This window comes from Galeopterus variegatus, unplaced genomic scaffold, assembly GCF_000696425.1.
Source record: "Galeopterus variegatus unplaced genomic scaffold, G_variegatus-3.0.2 Scaffold1559, whole genome shotgun sequence".
NCBI lineage: Eukaryota > Metazoa > Chordata > Mammalia > Dermoptera > Cynocephalidae > Galeopterus > Galeopterus variegatus.
In genome coordinates this window covers 146,530-155,878 of record NW_007727670.1, presented here as the reverse complement: position 1 = coordinate 155,878, position 9,349 = coordinate 146,530, and the positions used below count along the sequence as shown (strand labels likewise).

Genomic DNA, 9,349 nt, shown 5'->3' with positions numbered 1-9,349 from the left:
GAGCCTTTCAAAGGAGTGGTGGTTGCAGAACCAACAGGAGGTGAGAAAGTGGAGATTAGAGATGGGTTGAGAATTCTTTCAAGGAAATTATTGTGAAGGGGAGGAAAAGAGAGAAAACACATTGACTGCCATGCGAGAGTGTTCTGTGGAGTTGAGAAAAGGCTTATTTTTTAGGAAAGATGAGACATTTAAGACCATATCCCACCCACCACTCATGTGTTTGGCAGTAGGAGATACTGAAAATTAAACAGACAAATGTTGCAAGAGTTAAGCTATGGAATATTAAATTCAGTTGGCTTGAATAATCTGAATTTTTTAGATGGGGAATATAAAAATCAGGTTTTCAAAAATGGCAAGTTGAGGGATGATTTCCTCCTGAAGAATTACACACTATATAGCCTAATTTGTCCAAGCAGCAAGACTCTCCTGTGTAGTTGAGCAAAAATTCATTTTGCACATGTACATTTAGAAGTCCATCAGATATGTAGTGGATATCAAGTGTGTCTATTGTGACTTGGACTGTTCTCTAAGAAATGCTGACTCCAGTTCTGAAAAACTGAGGACCTGAAAATAGAGCCTACTCTGAGGAAATAGGCTATTGATACTGACCATGTATTACTTCCGTATTATGTGCATTCTTAACGACGGGAAAGTGGTGGAATACACATGTAACATAAATCCAGATTTCGTCATATCAAATTTGACAGTCTCTGGGTCTACTCAAGGAAACAACATACAGACCACATTTTCCAAATTCCTTTTTATTGAAATAAATCAGGACTGTAATCAGTACATGAAAAGATCCATTGAGAAGCCTATATCTTGAATTGCATTACATAAATGTTAAATTTTCTCTGAACAGTTTTTTGCTGATGATCACTTTTGATAATGACAAATCCAACATGAGAATCCCAAAGCAAATGGGTATTTACTTTGTGCTGTCATGTACTTGTAAGGACCCCACTTAAAGGACTCATTCACATTGGATACCAAATCTAAGAATCATGACAGGATCTTCTTATATTTCATTTTAGAATCCTCACTGTTAAATCAACTGACCTTTATGTTAGCAGCACTTCAGTTAATGTTTACCCTTATAAATTAGAGAAATCCAGTAAAGTGTACACTGTTATGAGCATCTGTTAAAACAACTCCATTTTCTAATGAACAGCATTTCTTTCTCTCAAGATCTCTCTCTGTTGCGAATTTTCTAGAGGGCGTAACACAGGTTTCTCTGTGTTTGATTTTGCGTTCTATTTCCAAACCAAATATGACAAATCACTAACAAAGTTGACGCACATCTCTGAGAAGAAGGATATGCTGAAGGCTTCATACACTTTCAGTGAAAATGGATTATTTTCAACAGCACCAATAAGTCAACACTGACCAGACAGTAAGCTCATTTAGAAAAATATCCTACAATACTCCTTTGTTTAAACCACTCTTGACTGTGGTAACAAAAGGTATATACACCATTTACTGTACACGAAATGCACCTTTCCTGTAAACTGCTGCGTGCTTAGCACACCTCACATACAGCGGTGTGTTAGAAACTGAGCCCTCACATTTCAACAGCTGTGTGACACAGAAATGCACTGAATGGAAACAAACACCCCATGTGCCATAGTGTCTAAATAGAAACCCAGTGTAAAAAAGTAACAAAAATAAACAGAGAAGGGGGCAATCATCCTTGAATAGTGATGGATACACGGACTATGAATGTGCTTGTGTTCATTCCTAACAAAGCTCTACCCAGTGACCGCCTGAGTCACTACATCGCCACCAGAGTTCCTCTCGGATTTGGAAAGTCCTTGTAGGCCCAGAGACTATCAAAGGTCTGTGATCCTTTCTACTTTGAGTGTCTTGATGCTGAAACGAAGGTCAAACAAAATTTTAGAAACTTGCTTTGAATTATTAAAGAGAAAACCAGGAATGCATAACCCCAAACTGGTCTCCACCGGGAGCCCAAGAATTACAAAAAAGATAAACTTGTCCAATAGGAAGTTCAGCCTGATTTGTGTCATTCATCATGATTTTAGTTTCTGAAATAGCTTTTTTAAAAAAGTTATCATGGAAATATGTTTATTGCAAAACAACTTTTAAAAATATGGAAATGTATAAAAAACTTAAAGTCCATAATTCCCTAGGTACATGGTTAGGACATAGATATCTAGATCTAATTTTTTACTGTAAGTAAGTAAAAAAAAAAATTTTTTTCCTCTACACATGCAGTCATTGTGTGTATATATACACAAATGTACATATATACATACATGTACATACACACATACATGTAGTTATCGTATTTATATACACGCACACAATCATACTGTATAATTTATACATTGACCTAGATTTTCCAGATAATATATTAGGATTAGCTATATTTTATGTTCTAAAAACTAAAAAGTAAAGTTTATAAATTCTCTCATATGAAAGCATCAAACTTACCTCAAGCAATTTCACCATCAGCTATCAATGATACAATTGGCTAAAAAACAAAAAAATACAGAAATATAACAATCCCACAAATCTCTGTGCTGAGAAGTAGGTACATCACAAAGGTAACCGATAAATCCAGGCTACACCTCAGAAAGTTTATCAGGAAAAATATGTCAGATAAAACGCCGGTTCCTCTGGCTTCCGTTTGCATTGCTTTTAAAAGAGGATAAAGAGAAGACAAAGAAGATAGAGACAGAAACAAACTATGACAAGCAGAATTGTGAATATTCAGAATCTAAGGTTACAAGTGGTAAGGGTCACTAAGAATATGTGTCGAAGACACCAGACTAGCAGAAACCAGACCATGGCAGCAGATGGCAAACCTACCACAAGACACTTTCTAAAGTCTGCCTCTAGGAGTAGAAGACAGAAGCAAGTGGAAGTTCTTTAGGGAGCTTGTAACAACTACGAATCCATAGGCCTGTGACCAGACAATGCACGTGTCCCCTAAGTGGTGACTCTCTGGTTAGCAGTCAACAGTAGTCCTACCATTGTCTGAGCTTACTCCATAATCATGGCCTTGCCAACCAAGAAAAGGCGCATGCGGGGATGAGACTAATGAACCCCATCTGGAAGGTCCGCATGTCCACTCTGGCGCCACCCTCCCTGCCTGTGACTTTGGGTGGATCACAACCCCTATGAGCCTGCACAATGTGCCCTTCCCAGTGCACAGTGCTGTGACAGATGCATGAGGAGGGGAGGGTGTGCACTGAGCCCATGTGAGCACCCGCAAGGCAAGTCGTTCTTTCCAAAGTGCTTAACTCTGGAAACCGCACATGCTTGGCCCTGGCTTCCTCTCCTGCACTCTTCTTTACGCTCTCAGTAAAGAAACAAATTACTGAAGGGGCTCGGAGGGTCGCTGGGAAAGGGTACAGGCAGGAGGTGGCTCAGTCTCTTGCTACTGCCTGTGGCACTGGGCCCTGGGGCTGAACATTATGAAGGGCCACAGGCTCTGGTGATCATTTTGGAAGAGCATCTGCATTTGCCTTCTTGAGCAGAGGGACACTGGGCACAGCAACTGGACTGCTGGTTCTTTTCCTCCTGCCCAGTCATGCTTCTCCTGGGGGGCCTCCAGATGCTATGTGCCATCCCATCTTGGAAAAGTGGGTGCTCTGGAAACCTCAGAACCAAGAAATGAGCAAAACACCAATTCAAGCAATGTCTTGGTCTGTTTTCCACTGCTGTAATAGAATACCAGGGACTGGGTAATTTATAAAGAAAAGAAATTTGTTTCTCACAGTTTTGGAGGCTGGGAAGTCCAAGAGCACAGTGCCAGCATCTGGCGAGTGCCTTCTTGCTGCATGGTAATGGCAGAAGGACAAGCAAGTACGTGAGACAGAGAGGGAACAAGGCCGAACTTCATCCTTTTATCAGAAGCCCACTTTTATGGCAACTAAACCTACTCCTGAAATAATGGCATTAATCCATTCATGGAGGCAGAGCCCTCATGACCTGATCACCTCTCAAAGGTCCCATCTCTTAATGCCATCACAATGGCAATTAAATTTCAACATGAGTTTTGGAGGGGACACTCAAACCACAGCAAGCAACTGAAACTAATCCTAGAAGCTCCAGATGTGAAGGGAACAATAGGCCCTTAGATGGGACCATAACTGAAGGACACATTTCTTCAGGCTATGAGGATTTGGCCTCAAAAGTGTAACTTCCTGGGCACCCAACACAATAAAATAATAAAAAAAAGGCCACTACATGACACCTGGACACCCTTCTCCCCAGAGCAGACATTACACACTGATGGCAGCACTTGTCAAGTTCATGAGGATTTAATCTCCAGATTTCAGTCAACCCGGGTTTGCTGTGGGCAACCTGACAACAGACAGGAGGCTGAATCTGTCCGCTGACACACCTCACAATTGTCTTTACGGAAAAAGAAAGGTCCTGGCCCCCTAAGACCTGAAACATCACACCCCCTACTAGACCAGAGCACGCACAGGTGGGGGACGGCTGCTGCTCTCTTAGCATTCCCTCGGGTCCACCTGCTTCCTGCTCCGGGCTGCAGAAATGCAGCTGTGCAGACCCTGCCGACTTCTAAGAATCTACAGCACCTCTATAGCAGCAGCAACAAGAAGGCAGTTTGTAGACACAGTTGGTTAGACACACGTGATATTTTTTCTCAACACTGTTTGCTAACATTAAAAGGGGAAATTTCATATGCAAAGATTTCTCTTCTTTCCAGAGAAACTGAACTTTCTGGCAACACTTGCCTTTTGTTTTTTCCTCTTTCTATCAATTGGTAGTCTTCAGAGTGAAGAATGGGCAAAGTTACCGAATTTCTCTGGACCTTTCCACTTCTGTTTTGGGACCTTTTCTGTGCCCCCTGCCTTTGAGAGAGCAGGAGAAAGAGTAGTCCAAATCATGGCTTGGCCCTGACTGGCTGTGGAACCACAGACGTGGCCTTCTGTCCAGAGTCTAACTGTGAAAGGGAGGAAGTGACAATGGCCATCAGGACTGATGTGAGGATAGTGCAGGAGGACACACAGCAGTGTCCTGCCCCGACTCCTAGGGCTCCAGGCCCACACTGGGGTCTCGCAGCTCTTAAGCCTTTGTGGTCCCACATGAAGCTACTTTCTCTCCCGATCTCTGAAGCCACAGCTAGAAAGAATAAGCTTATTTCCACAAAAAATCCACAGAATTCCCTAGAGGGAGAAAGAACACAGCTTGTGTGATCTATAAATGGGGGTGGGGGGGAGGTTCAGAGACCAGGTACCCAACACTTCCCAAGATGAAAATATCTCCAGGGCCGGCCTGGTGGCGCACCAGTGCGCCGCTTGGGAGCGTGGCGGCGCTCCCGCCGAGGGTTCGGATCCCATGTGGAGACCGGTTCCCGCTCACTGGCTGAGCGCAGTGCGGGCATGACACCGAGGGTTGCGATCCCGTTACCGGTCAGTAAAAAAGACAAAAAAGAAAAAAATATATATATATCTCCATTTGCTGTGTGGACTCTGTGTGAGAGGCAGAAGCATCGGTGGGAACAAAATCCAGACTGATGCAGGCTTAAATGAAAGCCGATTGCCTTTTCCTTCAAACAAAAGCAAACACACAACCACACGCCTTGTGATGGACTAACCAGAGGTGACGAGTGTGCGTGCATGTCTAAGAATGAACACAGATGAAAGGAAAGGGAAGGAAAAAAACTAATTTATGAAACTGAACACAGCTCACTTCATGGTTCCTATTTAAGAGAATGTTCCTAGAGACTCCCTAGGAAGCAATATTTGTTGTCAAACTGCTCCTAAGTTGGTAAATATTGGTGCCCTGATTTGCAGAATTTTCCAGAATGCTTTTCTTAAAGAGACAAGCATCATCTTCTCCATGCACTGATCATTCTGCTCCCAAACCTAGTTTTGTCCTGAGATGCAGGCAGCATGTGAAAACTGAGTGGTAAACACTAAGGAAAACCACAGCCGCGAGAACGAGTCAAGGAGCACCTACTCAGGCTTATTCGTGCAGGTCTCGCCAGGTGTCTTTGCTGACATCGAGAGCCCAGTCAGCATAAGGAATGGAGGCTGGGTGGAACTGGCCGTGCTACCAGACTGAACAGTCCCATTTATCTTCTGAATCACCTCTGAGTTCCTTCCATCAGAAATGTCAAGGTAATGAGAAAACAAGATTATCATGAACCACAAACCCTTAAATAAAGGCTTATCCTGGTCAAAGCGTGAATATTCTCTCATCTGCTTTAACCTCGCGACCCTGTGCAAACAGGGCTTTTAGTAGCTCCGTTTTCCAGGTGAGGAAACTGAAGTTCAAGGAGATTAGATAGCACTTCTGCAATGACACAGTAAGCAGAGTGACCCCTGAGCCCTCTAGGAGGGTCTCGGTGGAACAGAAATGAGTCCCAATGTCCCTAGAGTTTACGAGACGTCATTTCCTCCCCTTCTGAAAATAAACCAACTCTACTGATTGACTCAAAACTTATGTTTTTTCCATTTACTGAGCCCAGAAGAGCTGCAAATCCAGGAGCTCTATCAGGGTTCCATGGAAGGTGGGTTATTCAGGAAGAAAAAGTTTCTGACTTAACTGTTACCATGAAAGATGCGTCAGGGAAACTCAGGGAGGGCTGCAGTCAGTCTTTGGTATTTTTTTCTTATTGAGACAAAACACTTCAATGTGTCCTTGGGACTATACTATAGAATATAGGAAACAGAAAGCAAAAGGAATTAAAACTTTTTGTGGACCATTAATGAAAGAATTCCAACACGAATATATTCCTAGCTCCATTTTCCACAAAAACGTTAATTGTTAGGTCCTTCACAGGGACAAATCCTTCAAATGTATATTATAAACAGAATTCGCACAGAATCATCCTAAAACGTTATGTATTTAATACAACTAGGGCATTTCATCTATTTTGAATTCCATCCCAAGATGGAATGTTCATTAACAAGTGGGATTTAATTTCCTGTGCAGCAAATTAAATGCAAGAGTCTCCTAATGTTCCAGTTCTATGGGTAAAAACTGGTAAATAAGGAGAACCGCGTTTCACTGTAGAGGCGGGCACCCATGGCACCCGTGGCACTGAGTGCGTGCTCAGTCACTCTCTTAGTGAGGGCTAGAACTGCACGTCTGCTGATCTTTAGAGGAAAGTGCTCAGGAAGGGCATGACAGGATAGGTAGGATGAATCTGCCTCTTTTCAGCACTCAGCTCTTGGCTGAGAATCAGTGAAAGTTGAGCCAGCTTTGGTGATCATTTCTAAATGACAGAGGACCCATGGCGATACTGGCGTGTTGAGAGGTTCCTAGCATCTCAGAGCCTGTCTTATCAACTCGCAAAGCGACACCTCCCTTTACACAGCAGAGGGGTTTCTCGGATGCAGCATGCTCTTCTGGGCATTCTGGTGCTTCTCCTTTTCTAGATTTTCCTTCTGAGAAGGACTTGCTGCCATCTGTGGGGAGCACGGTCAGCAGATGGCCTCCAGTTGTCAGGGCCTTCAGGGTCTGGCTCTATTGTAGAGCTGCTCTGCCCAAGTGTCTGTCCTTCCTGAGCAGCCCATATTCAGTGACTGAGGGAGGTCAGGGTACAAAGGCTCCTTTGGTCTCAATGAGGGCAACTCTTGACAGGCAATGCTTACTCCAGAGCTCCCCACCAGGTGGGCCAGGGCTTTGGCAGGCCCACCTCAACTTCTCCCCCTTCCTCTCACAACTACAGATCCTCATACACTTCTTGCTCCCTAAACTCCATTTTAGCACTGCTTCCAAAAAACCCAAATCCAACCTACAGCATCCTCCCACCCAGGCTTGCCTGTCTGTCTAGCATCCTGCAAGCAGCCTCAAGGATGCCTCTTGGTACAGAGAGGACTCGTGGAGACTCAAAAGCAAGAGGCAAGCACCAGGGACCAATTTTACAAATTAGGAAAGTCCTAGAAGATCTGATGTTAGGACAACACAGGTTGTTGAAAACAGCTCTCCTTTGACCTTGAAAATTTCAGTCCATAAATATAAGGTACACTCCAAGCACAGTACACCATGAAAGGGAAGGCTAGTACATGATGCAGGAAAGAGCAGCATTCACTCTCCCAAGAGCAGACCAGGCTAATTGATACTAGTCTCAAATCAGTCTTCAAATCTCTCATGACATGGCACTCTGGCAACCAACGAGAGCATACTGGAAGTAGCAAATGGATGAAGTCAATTTGCCATTTCAGAATTTTATTATCCCTGTTTTTTATTCTCACCATTTCTGCTATGATGTGAATGTTTGTGTCCCCTCAAAATTCACTTGTTGAAATCCTAATGACCAAGGTGATGGTATTAAGAGTTGGGCCTTTTGGGAGGTGATTAAGTCATGGGGGCATGAGCCCTCATAACTAGGATTAATACCCTTATAAAAGAAGCCCCAGAGAGCTAGCTTGTCCTTTCTACCATGTGAGGACGCATCAAGAAGTTGCCATCTATCAGAAAAAAGTCCCCCATCAGATGCTGAATCTGATGGCACCTTGATCTTGGACTTCCCAGCCTCCAGAACTGTGAGGAAATAAATCTTTGTTGTTTCTATACCACCCAGTCTATGGTATTTTGTTATAGCAGCCCATATGTGCTAAGACAATTTCCCTGCCCCTAAATGGCAAATTAAATGCAAAGGTCCGAAGTTTTTGTAACGTTCAAAGTTGTAAGTTGGGTAAACCTTTTATCCTTCTGCAAGGACATGTTTTAATAACTTATTGGTTCTGTTCACCTTGAAACCTGACAAAGGTGGAGCATGAGCTGTTGATAGGCAACATTGCTTCACAAGAGGATGCCTCTGACTGGCAAATTGCATCTGGACTGAAAGTCACCTGTACATAAATACCCGGAGGGAAGCCAAAGCTATAAGCCTCCCTGGATTTGGTGACTTTTTAAACTGGTTGCATCCCGTGTAGAGTGTGGGGCTTTTAAGACAAGGTGGGTCCCCCAGTGCTCCAATGTTAGACACTTCTTTTGCACCTGATATCACTTGGGGGCCAAAGAACACTGGCTCAGGGACAGCTGTGTGGACATGGGGAAGGACCACACCCACTGACAAGGATGGCCCACAGCTGCCCCTGAGCGTACGTCTTGTTCCCCATCTTCTGAACAGACAGTTCCCTGGTTGACATATGGGTCTGAGAGCCTCAGAAAAGGACCCTGGGCAGGTAATGCTCAGAGTTTCCTGACAAATATCCAGAACTATAGGAAGGTCCTTAATTCTAGACAAGGTAAATTCACAAAAATTTTGGAGGAAGGTTGGGATTTTTTTTCTGGTTGATTATAATTAGAGGGAGGGAGGGAGGGAGGAAGGAAGGAAGGAAGGAAGGAAGGAAGGAAGGAAGGAAGGAAGGAAGGAAGGAAGGAAGGAAGGAAGGAAGGA

The 9,349-nt window shown here is 43.7% G+C and overlaps 1 protein-coding gene across 5 annotated transcripts in view; it reads right to left on the bottom strand.

Annotated features, from left to right (window-relative positions):
- Window positions 1-741: 741 nt before the first annotated feature.
- Window positions 742-9,349, bottom strand: part of PROM1 (prominin 1) — a 120,008-nt gene continuing 111,400 nt past the window's right edge. For all 5 annotated transcript variants that reach the window (XM_008577657.1, XM_008577660.1, XM_008577661.1 and 2 more), the window contains 2 exons: window positions 2,452-2,491; window positions 742-1,869 (listed from right to left, as the gene is read on the bottom strand). In XM_008577657.1, the coding sequence (XP_008575879.1) occupies window positions 2,476-2,491 (16 nt within the window). In that variant the 3' untranslated portion in view covers window positions 742-1,869; window positions 2,452-2,475. The remainder of the gene's footprint in view (window positions 1,870-2,451; window positions 2,492-9,349) is intronic.